The 17,635-nt window shown below is 36.3% G+C and overlaps 1 protein-coding gene across 3 annotated transcripts in view; it reads right to left on the minus strand.

The window, feature by feature from the left end:
• LOC131157283 (alpha-aminoadipic semialdehyde synthase) overlaps positions 1-17,635 on the minus strand; it is a 125,890-nt gene that overhangs the window by 85,830 nt on the left and 22,425 nt on the right. For all 3 annotated transcript variants that reach the window (XM_058111306.1, XM_058111307.1, XM_058111308.1), the window contains exon 8: positions 15,542-15,617. In XM_058111306.1, coding sequence (XP_057967289.1) covers positions 15,542-15,617 — 76 coding nt within the window. The remainder of the gene's footprint in view (positions 1-15,541; positions 15,618-17,635) is intronic.

Consider the following 17,635-nt stretch of genomic DNA (forward strand, 5'->3'; position numbering starts at 1 on the left):
TTGACATTGCCAATTCAAGAACACAAAATCTACTATAGGTTTTCCAAAAACAACATCATAGTCACCCACAGACACTGTTGATCTGCCCTACCAATGAAATCCCATCTTCAAGAAGTGACCCACGTGCCCTCACACATCGGTCGAAGGCTGCTAGGTCCAACCCCACGTGCTGGTGCATGAAGCTACTTTTAGGCATTTTTTAAAATTGAAAAGATCCAATCCCTCTATTAACATGTTGATGGAGTATTTCATGATGTTTTGTCCAAAGATCTCACTTTTTTAATTACTCATGTGTGGTACCCAAGGAATGGTTGTTTGATGCTTCATGAAGCAGTTTATCAATGGTCATTGAGTTTATTGGCTACGAAATACTGGGAGTTACTGTGTTTATTGATTCAATTTTCTAATTTCTTCCATATACCAAAATATCGAGCTGTTGAGCATGTTTTTGCTCCAAGATCCAATTTTGTTGTGACCATGCACTCAAGGTAATTTGTTAGTTGTTGTTCAGTGTTAGTAGCAGTCACTAGTGACTCTCTTGGAGCAGCGGTAGTGCTCATAAGCTGCTTTTTGTGAGGCTGCGGCGGTATTATATTAGTTTCTTGGTGACTTGTCCATGGTAGTTTTGGTGGTTCACCTCTCCAATTGTTCTAGTGCTCTGTGTTGCTTTCTTGGGCTGCTTCTGAGTTTGTTGGTGTTGTGACAACCTTGTACTAATTTATTTGTGACTTGTTCAAGGTGGCTCACCTTGTTCATGGTTGTCAATTGTTCCAGCAATTAACCTTGTGATCGTTTGTCTGAGTTTGTGTGTGTTGGGATGGATTTTGGAAATCCCAAAAGCATGGTTCCCTCATTAGTCACTTGTTTGAGTGAGCCCCATACTATAACCATATCAAATGAGGAGTATTCAAGGTTTCCACAGCATCATTTATTTCAACAAGCATCTTATCACATTGCACCTTTTGCCTAGAAAGGTAATCCTACGGTCTATATGTCATCTGGTATCTTTCCTAATAGTCCATGAGTTATCAATACTGCTGCCACTGACCACATAACAAGTGCAACCAACTTCTCTTCTAACCTCCAGTATCCTAAATATCTACTTCAAGTTACCCTTGCTAATGAGCCCACTATTGTTGTTAAGGGGATAAAAATAATAATCCTACTCCTTCCATCTCTTTTTCTTTTGCTTTGTACATTCCTAAATCTCCTTTCAATCCCCTGTATACATTCCTAACCTCTAGTATACATTCCTTTTGCTTTATACATTCCTAAGTCCTCAATTTATCCTTTCTAAACTAGCAATGGTGATCAATAGATTCTTTTTGGCTCACATGTGAAGATTTCCCTTGAGCTAGTCAAGCATCATCCATATTTCCAGCGAACATGTTTTGTTGCTGTATTACTCTTGATTTGTCATTGGTAGAAGCCACTACTTTATCAATTTCTTGTAGCAGCAATCGTTTATGGGAATGGGGCCCATGTTAGTGACACATTTTTTGTTTACTGGAAGACCACTCATATCTTTAGGGTGAGTAAATATACCAAGAGCTTCATGTGCTATAACTTGATTTTCAATTAAGAGGACATCTGAAAATTCCAGCACACCCTTCTCATTTAAGTGAATTGTTGGATTATTTTATCAAAACTAATGGCTTGCATTTCATCCAACTACTTCTTTGTCACATTAACATCATTCATGGGCTTTAAAACTAACTTCTTCTTCTTGTCACCAATTCTAACATAGAGACTAGGTAATGGCATACTCATCATGGACAACGCTTTGGTTTCTTTGCCAATAATGACCAAGTAGAATATGACATGTTTCCATCGGTGCTATGTCACACCAAACTGATTCTTTATTCCGACCAAAAAATGGATCACACGTCTCATTGTCACGAATACTTCCTTCCCTTTAGAACAAAGAATGCGATTTGGCTGCAGGTGGAACACCACTTCAAACCTTAATTTTTCCACCACTGCTTCAGCTAACAGATTTTTTGCAGCTGACGTTGCCAACTGCTAACTTACAAAGTTTTTTTCCTGTTGTGCATGTGTCCTCAAACAAGTCTTCTGCAGTAAATCGTCCTTCATCGGTTTCAGAACAAGCTTCCTCTTTTTCTCACCATCCTTCACAAAAAAATGAGTGAGTTATTCTTGATACCATCATGGATTGTGCCTCCAACCCAGTGCCAAGGCCACACCATGCATGCATGGGAGCCAACAGCCCACATCACGATAGTCAAATTCTTTGAAGGAACCAATCTGATACGGCTGTGCATGTCTTTTAGTTTTCAGCCCCAACTTGCTTATCATCTTTCAATAAACCAGATTCTCATAACTTCCACTGTCAATTATCAAGCTGCAAAGCTTTTCACCAGCTGCACATCTAGTTTGAAAGATATTCTTATGTAGAGGATTATGGTCGCTGGCTGGAGGGGAAAGTAATGACCTTCGAATGACTAATGCCTCACCAAGGACATGACCCTCAATCCCTTCTTTGGCCACATCCTTTTCAGCTTCCAACTGTTGCTCTTGGTTCTCAAGAATTGCAAATTCTCTTCACCATCAACCTCTAGATTCTTAGCAAAACTCTGTCTTCAACCCTCTTTGGACACTCATTGGATTTGTGCCCAATCTTGAAGCATCTATAACATTTTAACATTGTTTTCCCCTGGTTCAGTTGGGCTACTTTCCTGCTATTTTTTTGTTTTTTTTAATAGCAAAAGAAATTGATTAATAGGAAGAGAATTTACAAGGGGGAGAAAAAGTATATCCCAAACAATTTGGAACAAACCTAGAAAAACTAAAGCATCAAAAACAAAAATCAAACCAACCAATTCCTCCAATCCCTATTTAAATCATAAGAGTTAGGTTCTCCAAAACTTCCAAACCTGATACACCATAAAGAAGTCAAGAACTGAATCTGCTCATGCACCAAATACAAATTCAATTTCTTCTGGAAAAAAAATCAGCATATTACGTTCCAACCAAAGACCCCATAAAACTGCATACTTACTACACTTCCAAAAAGTTGCCCTTTTGTTCCTTCTTCCGAAGCCGGAAAAAGAAGTGATTAGCAAATCTTCCACTGAATAACAAGCACCAAGTCACCTACATAGAAGTGTTGCGATCTTCTCCCCTGATCTGCCCACTTCTTCATTCACTTAAAAGCTTTCTCCATATAAGCTCGAGCAATCTCTGCATTCTGCCTCCATTCTTTGGTGAAGATGTATGCTCTGGAACTCTTTCCTCTGTACAACTCATCCACTGTGTAAGGTAACAACAGCTGCTCACCTGTAGCAAGCTCGAAAGGGCTCTTGTTGGTTGTTTAACTCAATATTGAACAGATCAGGTCACTAAGGGGACGAGACAGGGGGCTACTTCATCAATATGAAGGACCACTCTTCATCTTAGCCAAAGTCGAAAAGGCCTCTTACAGAATTGGCCATCCAACTTGGATGAAAGTGCTTCTTGTGTTTCACATCAGCTGCCTTAAGCCGTTCAACGCCGACACTAAAGATCCAAGCAAAATTAAGTCAACTAGAGCAGAATTAAAGACAGTGCAACCCGACTGATGAGAAGTTGAAGACATCCTTGAAGACAAAGAGTTCACATCCTTAAGGAAGAAGTGGCAAGAGTTCTTAGTAAAGTGGAAAGGCCTTGGCGATGAAGAAATCAGTTAGGTGTCTACGGAAGACATGCAATCGTTTGTGAACAAAGTTGAAGTGTACCTAGTGTCAAAGTCTAGGAGGCCGTTGACCGCATAAGTGAGGGAGTGTCACGAGCCGAGCTTGTTTAGGGCATTATGCTTGCCTATGACCACTTTTCTCGTGCATTTGGGATGGGTTTCCATCATGTAAATACTAGTGTAGGGTTATTTTTCAGAAATAGTTTTTCCCTAGGCTAAAATGGGGAGTATGACTCCTTGGTCATATTGATGTTTCCTAGTGCCAAAGTGAGAATAGCATAGAAAGCTCTTTAGGGGAAACAATTTATTCCAAATCCTCCATGCAAAATCACAATGCAAAAAAGAAGTGAGAGGCTGCTTTGGAATTCCTATAATAGAGCATGCAAATAGTTGGAGAGAACCTTCAAATGTCTTCTAATCTACAGCAAGTCATTGGTATTAATTTAATTAAGCACAACCAACCAACTAAAAGCTTTAATTTTGGGGGGAACTTTAAACTTCCAAATAACTAAATAAAGAGGAAAGGGATAAATTGAATAGGTCAAGAATTCAAAGAATGATTTACAGAAAAACACCCCCTAATGATCCAGACACCAAGAATGAACATCCCTACTCGAGGTAATTTGCAATTGTTCAATACAGACAACAACGAAGACAACTCCACCATCTCCCTATCATTCATAGGTCTTCTAAAAGGAAGATTCCAAGAGACTAGTAAGCCCCTCCCATTATCCACTAAGAAAGAAATAACTCTATTTGGCTCAAAACACAATCTAAAAGGACACAGAAAAGATATGGCAAAAGGATCATTCGAGAGCCATAGGTCTTTCCAAAAACGAATTCGAGATCCCCTCCCCACTACAAATTTAGTGACGGGTAAAAATAGAGTAAATCTAGGAAAGCCCACTATTGTTGCAGGTTGGTTCATTAGCACATGTAGGGACTGCTGTCCAACCACTTCTAGAGATGCCACCCACCTTACTAGTTAATGCACCACTGTTGCATTAAGTCCCAAGCTTCTTAGACATGTTGCTTATAAGTTGCGATTCAAAAGTGCAAGATGATAGGCATCAGCAACCTAATAAGGATGCTGCAAGCTCTCCTAGTCTTGTACGGTCATTTTTAGACCATTAACATAGCAACCTACCCTTTAAGCATCAGTTTTAGCAAGATTGTACCTCAATGAAAGTTTATGAAACTCCTGAGTGTACTCTTTGACTGACTCCTATGCTACCTCAAGTTTTGAATCCTTTGGTACAAGGTTCACTCATGATACCAAGGTATGACTTGAGCATTCAGCTTCTCTTTCATCTTATCCCATTTCCTGATTTTCCTATTCCCCCCCTTCTCACAATCATTTGTTAATGTTTCCACCAAGTAGAAGAAGGTCCTCTAAGCTTTGCTCCCACAAGCTTCACTTTCCTCTCTTCCAGCTCATCTTTCCGTTCAAAATAACTCTCAGTGTTATCAACCCAGTCCAAGAATTCTTCAGTTTCCATATCACCTTCACATTCAAAAATATTTACTTGTACACCATACTCTTTGGAATTTTGTTGAGCACATACAATGTGATGTTCCCATCTTGGAGGCCTTTCATTTTGTCATGCAGGCCTTTCACTTTCAAAACTCCTATCATCACTAGAGCTGTCAATTTCAGCCTTAGATTGCTCATTTACTTCATTTCTAGCACCTCTAACAACATCATATTCATTATCACCACCATTTCGACGGCCTTGATTAACCATAGATTGTGTAACAAGCTAAGTAAGTAGTCAAACTTGTCCTTGCAGCTCTCCAAAAATTTCAATCATCATGTATCTACCTCTATGGCCCTTATTTCTTCTTCCACCTCTTGCAGCCAAGAACCCACAAAATCGAACTTGCTCTATTACCAATTTGATGCAAATAGGTGTAGAAGTAGAACAAGAAATTCACAAATAAAGACTGAGTTCAGTATAGTCTTCTAGCAACCTTTTTTGAGTCAAATAACTACTAAATCCGTAAAATAATAACGAGATGACTGTTGTGAATTTCAGTTCAGCAAATAAGATAATTTCTAGTCAATCTCAAATTAGTACTTGTCTTCTCATTGCTTCAGATTGGTAACAGATTTTTATCCATTTTGCCAGGTCTAGGCTGCCTAGAGCTAATCTCTAGAGAAAAATCTTCTCAAAGATAAAAATGTCAAAACCCTCCTGGAAAAGTGGCTGAAGACTTATATTTATACTAGGCTTGAAGCTTCCAAGCCAACTACTATTTTGCATACAACCCCCTCTAAATTTCACTTAACCTCTAAAGCCCCACCAAAAATAAATCTCATCACAAAATTACACCCTGAATATTACAAAAATAAAAATAAAAATAAAAATCTCACTTGACCAAAATGAACCCAAATTACAATGATACCCCCAACACCCATAAATAGCAATACTTGATATAAGCAAAAAATTAAATAAAGGCTGCTAAATTGATCTGTTTCAAGAACTCCAAGATAGCTTCTCATCTCCTTTCGCACTGTAATTTTGCCCATTATTTTTGGTATTGTGGGAGAGAGTTGGGTATGCAGCGTATGCCCTACATCGGTGGAAGATTTATTTTTCATTTCTTTCAGTGGTTTTGATAGAAAGACGGATAGTGCAGCCTTATGGAGGTGTGGCATATTTTCCGTTTTATGGGGGATATGGATAGAACATAACGCGTGATTTTCTTTGGGGGAAAAATTAAATTGGGAGTTGATCTAGGATAAAAATCAATATTTGACATCATTGTGGTGCGTTGGTTTTGGCTTTTCCAGAGGGAATAGTTTCCAGGAGATTCAAAAAAGAGATTGGAGGAATGCGCTGGCTTCTTTATTTTTTCTCTTTTTTTAGTTTTTAGCAGTTTTTTTTTTGGTTCCAAATTTTATTCTGAAGATGTCTCATTCTGACTCTTGTAAATTCTTCTGTTATTGATGAAACTTTCTTCTGCAATCACAAAAAAATATATATATATACAAAAAAACAAAAAAACTTATATTGTCCATCCTTTGGTTTTCAAACATAACGTGCCATGTTAAGGATCTCTCATTTCATTAGCCACATAATCAGTAATGGAGTAGACTCAAACCATGGCGTTAAATTTCCATTAAATTGTCAAACTTTCTGTTGAAATTTCCTCTATCCACCTCCTTCGAAATCGAATGGCTGTCGATTTCCACTCTACAAAATTTCCATCAACATTCCTTCAAATTAAAATTCGAGATTCAAAACTCAAATTGAAATTTCTCAATTAAATTACAACAGCAACAACAAGAAGAAGAAGCTTATATCTGTCTATGTGGGGTAGGCTTCATGAATCCTTTCCACTAGTTCACACAATCGAGAACATTTTATTCGACTAACTTAAGAGTTGTTAAAACTCTCCTCATTACCTCATTCCAAGTTATTTTAGGTCTACCCCTACCTCGTCTGGACCAAAACAATAACTAGTTCAACCCTCTTGACTACTGCACTATTTGGCCTGCATCTCAAATGCGCAAACCATTTAAATCACTCCTCCCTCATCTTATCTTATACTAGTGTTATGCCTAATTTATTGCGAATATTTTCATTCCTTAATTTATCGTTTAATGTTACACCACTCATCCACATTAACATTCACATTTCGACAACTTTTGCTTTTTGAATTTGTTATTTCATAGATGCACAGCATTTGGATCCCTATAGCTTGGCTGGTCTTATGGCCATTCTATAGAACTTTCCTTTTAGTTTTAATGGTATTCTACGATCACACAACACTCCTAAAGCACTCCTACATTTTACCCACCCTGTTTTAACCCTGTATACTACATCTTCAATTTCTCCTTCCGCTTGCATAATAGATCCAAGATATGTAAATCTACTAGTGTTGTTCATTTATTCACAAGTCTAATCTTATCTTCAATATTCCTCCTTACATGGCTGAAATTACATTTTGTATATTTTTTCTTATTTCTACTAATCCTAAAACCTCTAAACTCTAAAGCTATTCTACATAGTTTTAACTTAGATTCCACCATCTCCTATTGTCATCAAACAAAACAATATTAGTTACAAACGGCATACACCATGCGATCTCATTTTGGGTATCCCTAGTGAGTTCATCAATAACTGAAAAAAAAAAAACAAATATGGGCTCACATAGAACCTTGATGAACATCTATTGTGACATAGATTATTTTTTATTGAAATTGTTGAATAATTGAATAAAATGGAAGACCTTATCTCGATGATAGATATTTCCCTCTATTTATAATATATGTCAAGTACATACCAAAGACCATTATACCTTCACTCACACCTACTAACATAACTTTAGCACATACTAACAATGCTAAATGACCAAAATAACCTTTAACGCTCACCCTCAAGCTGGAGCATAGATAATGTTGGCACCTTATTCTGCCCAGGTCAATTTGGCCAAGAATTGCAAAAAAACCTTTAATTGTGCATAACAGGTGAATTTCAGTTTAGAGCATTTAAATAGATCCCTTCTTCCCATTCCAATGTTTTAGTATGCAAATTGTTGTTTTGGAGCACTATGGAGCCTCAATTTTAGGTTTTGAGGTCCTTTACCTACATTATTATTTGAAAAAGGTTGTTATCTTTTTATTCTAAAAGGGCATATTAGTAAATGTGTGATTAGGGTAACACTTTAGCTCCCTTCGCTCTATAAAAGGTGAGCCAAGGCTCCCAAGAGAGGGGAAAGGCATATGTTGAATTGAAGGCTCAAGGAGAGGATGTAAAAGATGAATCAAGGGATTCACAAAGGGGGCAAGAGAACATCAAGAAGGGAAGAACCACAAGTCGAAGCTTGAAGGGCGCACTCTTACAAGAAGATTCAAGAGGGGAATATCATAGTATTTTTTTTGGGCTTTCTAAGTTTTATTGGGATTTTCTCAGTTCTTGGGAAGAATTATATCGAGGTATGAATTTTGGCTTAACGATGTTCTTTTGTTCTTAGCATTATTAAAATTTAAGTATGTGGTCAATCAAGATTTGAAGACGAGGAAGACGATTGGTAGAGGGCATGAGTTGATGGACTTTACCACTTTGAACTGTTATCTCCTTGTACTACCACCTACACTGCAGTCACCACACCAATACAAACCCGTTGTGGTTAGGTCTTTTGTTTACCTAATATCTTGACAGAATCCGTCAGCGAACAGAAAAACTTAGAGGGGGGAAGTGAGAGCGAGAACATAATTCATCCTATGTGGTAAAGAGGTTGAGTTTATATTTTGTGACCAACAATGAGTTTCAAATGCTTGATCCAATCCCTAGATGGGCAAGGAATCAGACGTAAAGAATTTAGAGTCTAATACTCAAAGATGCAGTCTTCCCAATTTTGATACTAAATTGGAAGATTGGTATGAAGATGATAAAAACATGCTACTGGAACAGATTCGGGAATACAAGGATGTTTGTCTGATTTCCTCTCAGTAGAAAGATGTGGAAAATCCAGAGGCTGCTAAGGAACTAAGGTTCTGTTTGGTTTGTGGAATGTCAATTCCTAGGAATAGATTAGTTTTAATAGGTTAGTTACAATTAATTATACAAGAAATTATGTTGTTATTATAAAGCAGATAACAATGTAAATTTTATGAGTCCATAATAAGGAATAACTATTCCCAAATTTCATCATACGGATGTTTATTCCTTTCTTATTACATGTTGAATGAAATAATTAGGAATATAAAAGGAATAACTATTCCCTTGATTCCCAAAATTTAAACTATATTTCATCTTACTCCAATGAATAGCCATTGCATTAAACCAAATGAGCTGACAAAAAAAGTTCAGACAAAGATCAAAATGAAAATCCAAAGCAAGAGGCTTTTTTGAAGGAGGTAGGGAATTATAACAGGTCTACCTTTGTTTATCAATTTGGTAAGCTTTTTTCAAGCTTTTCTATAGGTTTAAGGACTACTTTTTATAAGGAAACGTTGGCTGCTAATATCTTCATGGATAATCTTTTTGTTCTCAGTCTTTATTCCATCATGTAACTGATCCTAAATTTGGTCCTATAAATTCTGAAACTTGCAACGAGTTAACCCGGCAAAGGAATATAGCCTATGCCCGTGGCTGACCTAATCAAAATGAATTACCTTTCTTGCCAAAGGGTATCAGGTTCTATAAGAGAGATGCTAACCCTTGATCCACTGTAAGATTAGAAGGGCAGTTGGGACCCACAGGAGCTTATAGACAAATTGGGTTTCTCTTGGTTAATCCTTTAGGCCAGAGTGTTAAGGTTGTTGTCTCCCCTAGAACCTACAAGGGGAAAAGAAGAGAGTGGAAAAAGAACTGCTAAAATTAACCTCTACCACTAACCATGGTCCTAAATTTCCACGAAATTGTCGAAATTTTCGTCGAAATTTCCGATTTCCATCACCCTCAAAATCGAAATGGCAGTCGATTTCTGTCTTGCATAATTTCCAATGAAATTTCAATGAATTATCCGAAATTTATCAAAATCTCGAAATTTTGGCAAAACTCGTCGAAATTTTAACTATACAATGAAATTTTTTCAAGATTCAAATGAGAGATTTAGGAGTGAAGTGAAATTTCTCTCTTAATTTATTTTATTTATTTTATCGAATCAAAAGATTATTACAAGTGCTTTTGAAATGATATGAAAAAATAAACTTACACTAATATTTTATTTAACCATTTATGTCTAAATTATGATAATTTGTATAATAAATAAAATTTAAATGATTTATGATATCAATTGTATTAACTAAATATGTTTAATGTACATTATCTTACAAATATGTTTGATACACATACTATTTTACAAACTTTTCCATCTCATACAAAACATAGATGTATTTAATTTGTAATATATTAGTCCTAAAACTATAATTATTATGTTTGTTAACCATTTCTAATGTTTCACAAATAATTCCATGCTTTACTACTAATTTCCGTTATTTTTTTAAATTGAAATCGAAATTCGTGTTGAAATTTCCGAACATTTGGAGCTTCGAAATTTGAGTTAAAATCGAAATTTAAGACCTTGCCATTAACTATGGAGGGGGGAAGCTTAAAAGAGTTAGGGGCAGTAAGGTGGTAGAATGAAGATTTTGAGCTGGAATAATATGGGCTGGGCTGCCTTTGTAAACATTGTCAAATTAAGGATATCATTGTTAAGGTAGCCCAAGACCTAGTTATGCTTCAATAGTCTAAATTAGAAGTGGTCTAAAATTTTCTTGTTAGGAGCATTTGGGACTCTAGGTTCAAAGATTGGTTCTAGTTCGCATCCAAGGGTTCCTCGGGGAGTATTGTGATAATTTGGGACACCAAATTTGCAAGAAATTTGGATGTTCTCATCAGTTCTTTTTCCTCTTTTGTTCATTGGCCAATGGTGGTTTACCTTGGTCTAAGGATCGAATAACCCTCGGTTGAGGGGCACATTTTGGGATGAATTAGCTGCAACTTTTGGAACGTGTTCGCCCCCATTGGTGTTTGAGGGGTAATTTTAATGTTATTAGGTCCGCCACTAAGAAGTTAGGAGGTTCCAAAATCACCTCAAGTACGAGGGGTTTCGATACTTCAATTAGGGAGTGTGATTTGAGAAAATATTATACCCCCGAATGCCCAATTTATTTGGTTTGCATGTGGCAGTAGGATAGTGGCGGATTGATAGGTTTCTGTTTACCACTAAATGGAAAGATACTTTCCCCACCATTCCTCAAGAAGTACTCCCTAGAATGATTTCTGATCATTGCCCTTTGGTTCTTGAATCTAATCCTGTTAAGTGAGGCTCTACTTTGTTTAGATTTGAAAACATGTGGTTGACTCATCCAGATCTTCAGAAGTTGGTTAGGAATTGGTTGGGTGAGTGCACTATAGAAGATTGAGAAGGTGTTCTTTTTATGAAAAGATTGAGATATGTGAAAGAGAAGTTCAAGAAATGGAATAAGGAGACATTTGATGAGGTTTGGTCCAGAAAAAAAAAATACTCTTTTAAGGAAATAGGTGTGATTGATAGATTGGCTGATGAAGGACCTCTTTTTAAGGACATTATGGGTAGAGAAGTCCAATTATCTAATGAGTTTGAACAAGTTTCTTTTTTTTAAAGACAAATGAGTTGGAGACAAAAATCTAGAACAAACTGGGTCAGGAATGGGAATTGTAATTCTAGGCTTTTCCATAGGGTGGCAACTGGTAGAAGAGGAAGGAACTTTATTAAAGAACTTGATAATGATGGGGGAGTGGTTATTAGGGATCCTAACCACTTTGCTAGCCTGATTATTGAACTTTACAAGAACTTCTCCAGCACTTTGAAGTAAGAAAAATTCAGCAATCTTATTTGTCTTTTTAGACACGAAATAAGCACAAAGACATCTTGTTTTAGTGACATCATGTTTTTTTTTTTTATAATAATAGAAAGTATATTAGATAGGGGAAAAAGAAGGTACAACGTACGGGGACAAGGAGTCAACCAAAAATACAGAAAAGAAAGAAAAAAGAAACTGAAGATCACACCATGAAACTACATCAAATTAACCAAGAAAACCACTTTTCAGACCCCTTTAATCATAATTCACTGAACGCTTCAAATTCGCCAATTCTCTTTGACCCTTCACTTTACGATTTTTGCCACCATCCAAGAACCTCACTTCCTCCAAGATAACTCAAACCTTTTTTTTAAACTAAAAGAAGAATTTCATTAATAGAATAAGAATATACAGCTAGTAGAATAAGACGTCTCCTTAACATTGTCTGGAAAATCCAAATAGAAAACACAAAGAAACAACATGAAAACTACAAAACAAAAGAGAGAAAACCAACACGAATTAACACTCCAACACAGGACGCCAATCGCGCTGAATATCAGAAAAGCTCACCCCCTTAAAATTTCCCTGCCCCACACACCAAAGAGAAGCCTAATGGTCTCTTCCCAAACCAGCAAAAGACACAACTTCTTCCCTAGAAAATATATTCATTACGCTCCATCCACAGCCCCCAAAATACAGCAAAAAAAAAAAACACATTTACAGAGACTGCCCTTTCCTTTTTACTGTCAAAACCAGCAAAATACACTGCCAAAAAGTCCTCACTATATCATAACTCACCCAACATTTGCCTAAAATGCCAAATAACTTGTTCCAAACCCTCCAAGAATAATCACAATGAATGAACAAATGAAAATTTTGAACAATTAAAACAAAGAACACAATGTCTAGAGAAATAGCCTTCAAAAGTCTCCTAACCTGTAGCAGATTATTGGTATTAATTCTATCAAGCACAACCAACCAGATAAAAGCCTTGATTTTATAGGGGACTTTGGCTTTCCAAATGGAACTATAGAGGTAAATTAGACCTATTCAAAAAATCACAAAAAGATTTGAAAGAGTATACCCCGAAGGATCCAAAGACCAAGATGAACTAGTTTCTGAGGAGCGTACACCTCACTACCCTCAAATCTATCAAAACTAGGACACAATATATCATCAATCCCGCCCATAATTGCTCCAGAATTTTCACCTCTTACCTCCCTATTTTTTGAACTCTCTCCCAGGCTTGTTACATTTTTTAATACCACAGTCTAATTCTAGTTCCAAGCTATTAATATTCTGGGTATGTTTCAGAGTAGCATGACTTTAAATTTGTAGTGCCGGAAACTAACCTCCTCCTTCCCATTGCTCGTTTCCTGAGCTCTACGGACTGAAATCTGGTCCTTTCCATTCTTCAAATCCAGCGCTGATTGATCTGATTCCCCGTTTCCCCATCCAGCATCCTGACTTCCAACATTTATCTTCAGAATAGATCCTAAGGAATGAGGGCCACCATTAGACTACTCCTTAAAGCCCAACTCAGATAAACCTAAACGGCTCATTTGGTTCAGCGGTCTAGCTATTCAGTGGAATAAGATGGAACATAGTTTAAATTTTGGGAATCAAGGGAATAGTTATTCCTTATATATTCTTAATTATTTAATTCAACATGTACTAAATTTGGAATCAAATAATGTTGGTGTTGTATTAATGGGTGACGGTTTAATGATACAAGAGGGAAGTATTGTAAAAGCAACAGGAAGAATTGCTCAAATACCAGTGAGTGAGTCTTATTTGGGTCGTGTTATAAATGCACTAGCTAAACCTATTGATGGCAAAGGTGAAATTTCGCAAACATCCCCATGGTGAAATTTTGGAATAGTTATTCATTGTCTATTCCTTATTAGGGACTCATAAAATGTTTCACATTGTTATTTTCTTTAAAATAACAACATAATTTTTTGTATAACTAATTGTAACTAGCCTACTAAAACTATTTTATTCCTAGGAATAGGTATTCAGCAATCCAAACAAACCTAGTTCTAGGGCTTGCTTAAGTAAATGGCCCAGTTTATATATCTTTCTTATCAATTAGTTAGACCAGGTACAAACAGCCTCTCCCGGAAACCTAACCCATCTATTACAAACAGCATTGTTTTTTACCATGAGCAAACACGAACTCCCCTCACCCTTGTCCAAATTCAGATTGAAGGATTTTCCTTCAATCTGAATTGGTCAACTCGTCATAACCTAAACCAATCTTCATCGCAGCTAATGCTCAAGAGGGGGATAGAAACTATATAGCAAGAGGGAGAGAGAGAGAGAGGGATAGAGAGAGATGGATAGGGCCATCGTTCAAACCATTTGTTTGACATTAACTGGTGCACAAGATTCCTAGGCCATATCGAGAATTTGGGGAGACTATGATGCGTAGATCATTACCTCCACATTCTTCTATCTTTTTCTCCTCATTTTCCTGTTGTTGTTGCCAATACATCAGGACAATTGTGGTAAGGTGCAATTTAGTGACATCATGTTTCAATCATAAAACCAACATAAAGTATTGCTTGAGGTTCAGTCTTGATTAACACAAATTCACATGCAATTCATGCTTTAAACATCAAATTCAAAGAACATTGAACACCAATAACTTTTATCATTTCTTACTCCAAGCTAGATATTATTAACACCCTCACTTCACCGCTCATTCCTCCCCTTGGCTTCCACGGGAATTAGAACCATCAAGAATTAGCACATTATAAAGTTTTTGTGCAAATTTTGAAGATTTGTCTAAAGGAAAACTATTTATCCTCCACCATCATCATAAGTACAACAAAACTTCCAAAAGAAGATAGGAAAGGTAGGAAAGAGAAAAATATATATTGTTTGAACTTTGAATCTATTTATATTTTATAATATCAAAATAAATGCCATTTCCTTATAATTACTCATCAGTTCAATGGAAAACAAGGTGACAATAAAACAAAAGAACTATGATATATGTGCCAAGTCAAGGATAAAATGAGAGAACAAGAAAACTAGAATATAAACTCCTACTGAACACAGATGATTTAGAATAGTAATTACAATAGATCTCCAATAAGACCAGAGAGAGAGAGAGAGAGAGAAAGCAAAATAAAGGCAACGTTATGCCCAAAAAAAAAAAATGGAACTTACTAAATTAGCCTAGTAAAAATTAAATTAAGCTGTAAGACCAAAAAAAAAACGTTGAAGGCAAAACATTTGCATTTTTTCACACTTGTAGAAACACAAACTTCGTCAAAAATACACTTCAATAAAACTCCAATCATAAATTCTGATTTCACGCTAGCATAACGCTCAAATATTTTTTCACTTGTAACATAAAAAAATGAGAAACATGGTACAACCGTAAAAGTGTGTCAGGCAGATATTGAACCTGATAATTCTGAATCAGTAAAAAAAAAAAAAAAGCCTCAATTAACATGAACTAATTACACTAGTGCAACAATATACAGGTAAGTAGGTAACAACTGCATACAGTTAGATTGAAACAACCACATTTTACATACCAATGAAAGATGCATAGGGTGCTATTTTTTCATGGAAAATGGGTTTGTAGTGTTCTGGATGTGCATAGTAGTCTGCCTGAAATAGAATTGCACATTAAGGGTTAGTGTGTACTATTAAGACTAAAAATGATAAAAACCGAATTTTAAAAGATTAAACTTGTATAGGTAATAGTAACACAAATATTAGTGATAATATTTGAATATAATATTTATACTACTGAATATCTATGTACGGTTAATATTTTGACTAGGAACAGGATGCTTTTTTGAAATAGATCAACTTTTTAATTCTTTAGTACAAGAGAAGGATAGTGGTTGGATGAGCTGGGTAGCTTTGAGAAAAAGAGTCTCTCTATGAACTCCTCTAATAACAAGTTCACAGATTTAATGTGTCTCAAATATGCAAGAGAGAAATATATGAATGTCAATTTCATTTTTTGAGCGACAAACTTAAGTACTTTAAGATACATACCTCTACCTAACATGATTAAGTGAATATCCAAAATTTCCATCATTTTATTTTTAAATTTCCTCACATAACAAAATAAGTGAAGCAATTTTTCAAAAGTTGTGCATAAATATTACCGAACCTCAATACAACTGAAGAAATTACGTGAAATGCTTCAAATACAAAGTGTTTATAACTTCCCCTTCCAGCACCTACATACCAATCTAAATTAGCATAAATTAATCTTTCTTATTCAAACACAAACTTCTCTTGTGCAAAACAAGCCACTGAAAATAGTTTCATTGCATTGGCCCTAATTTCCTATATAGAAATCACAAAAAGAAATAAATAAAGAAACACTATAAAGCACCCATGCTGCATCTGAAATGACATATTGATAACGCTAAAATATAAGTACAAAATAATAAATAAATGCATCTTGATCAATATTAATTAAGATTAAATATATAATGTTAAAGCTTGATATACATTGTTGGCTCACAAACTAATAGCGCAAGTGTCATGATCTTAAAGTTTTGTGACCATGACACATGGGTTTGGTATATGATTCTAACTTGGAGGGAATGTTGGTTAACCCAAATTCAATTTATGGATGTCATGGGTATGGTTATGGTATGTCTATGAGACATTGTGGTGGATACAAATAGTATTGTGGTGGTTTTATCGAACCTAAAATGTATTTTCATTAGACCTCTGGCAGTTATATGTGAACGGGAATACTTCTAAGACATCACCTTTGGGTGAACACCAAGTAAGCAACCAACCTCCCTCGATGTCCTATAGCGTACTAAGTGAGCACCCTGAGGAGCAGTCAAATGCAAACTCTTAACATCTTGAGAGGTGTCTTGGGCTTCTAGATGGGACTGAAAGCCCCACGAACGATCCATTTGAGAATGAGATCATGCAATACTCTTGGCCTAAACATTTAATATCCATCCATTCATAGTCGTTGTCTATACTATTGGGCAGTGTCATTCTAGATCTGGTTGGACTATCTATGGATGTTAATCCTTCATGTGTTTTGCTTGAGTAATGTACAGTGTCACTTCCCCTAGTTCCAGCTAGTGGGTGGTAAGTGATGATATGCTGACACAAGGATTGTGCTATAGGGATGAGGGTCACCCTTAGTGCTGGTGGAATGTGAGTTTAATTCCCATACTATTCGAGCCTAGGTTCCTCAGTGACGATCAAGGGCTTCCAAGCCATGAGAGTTGATCATTAGATATGACACTTGATTGTTTTCTTGGATGAATATGAATATGGTTGGGCTAGACTTGATGTAGTCTTGGTGTTGCATGGGCATGACTCCTTGACACTTTAGGCAAATCTAGGAAGGGGCGACTCCTTTTGGCCTTTGAGATCCCCACGTCCATGACACTAAGCTTTCGAGTATAGTGGTAACCTAACATTGCATCAAAGTTGGTTACCATGAGGTCCTGGGTTCTAGTTTCGTTGCCTGCATTTATTGTCTGGTGTTTAAAAAATATTGCATTCCCTATAATGGGTGTTAGTTGTTGTGTGTTTATCTCTCCACTTGCCATTAGGCATCACAGGCAAGGGGGTATTAAAGCTTGATATACATTGTTGGCCAACAAGCTTGATATAAATATTGTGTTTGCATATTG

Source organism: Malania oleifera, chromosome 6, assembly GCF_029873635.1.
Source record: "Malania oleifera isolate guangnan ecotype guangnan chromosome 6, ASM2987363v1, whole genome shotgun sequence".
Taxonomy (NCBI): Eukaryota; Viridiplantae; Streptophyta; class Magnoliopsida; order Santalales; family Ximeniaceae; genus Malania; species Malania oleifera.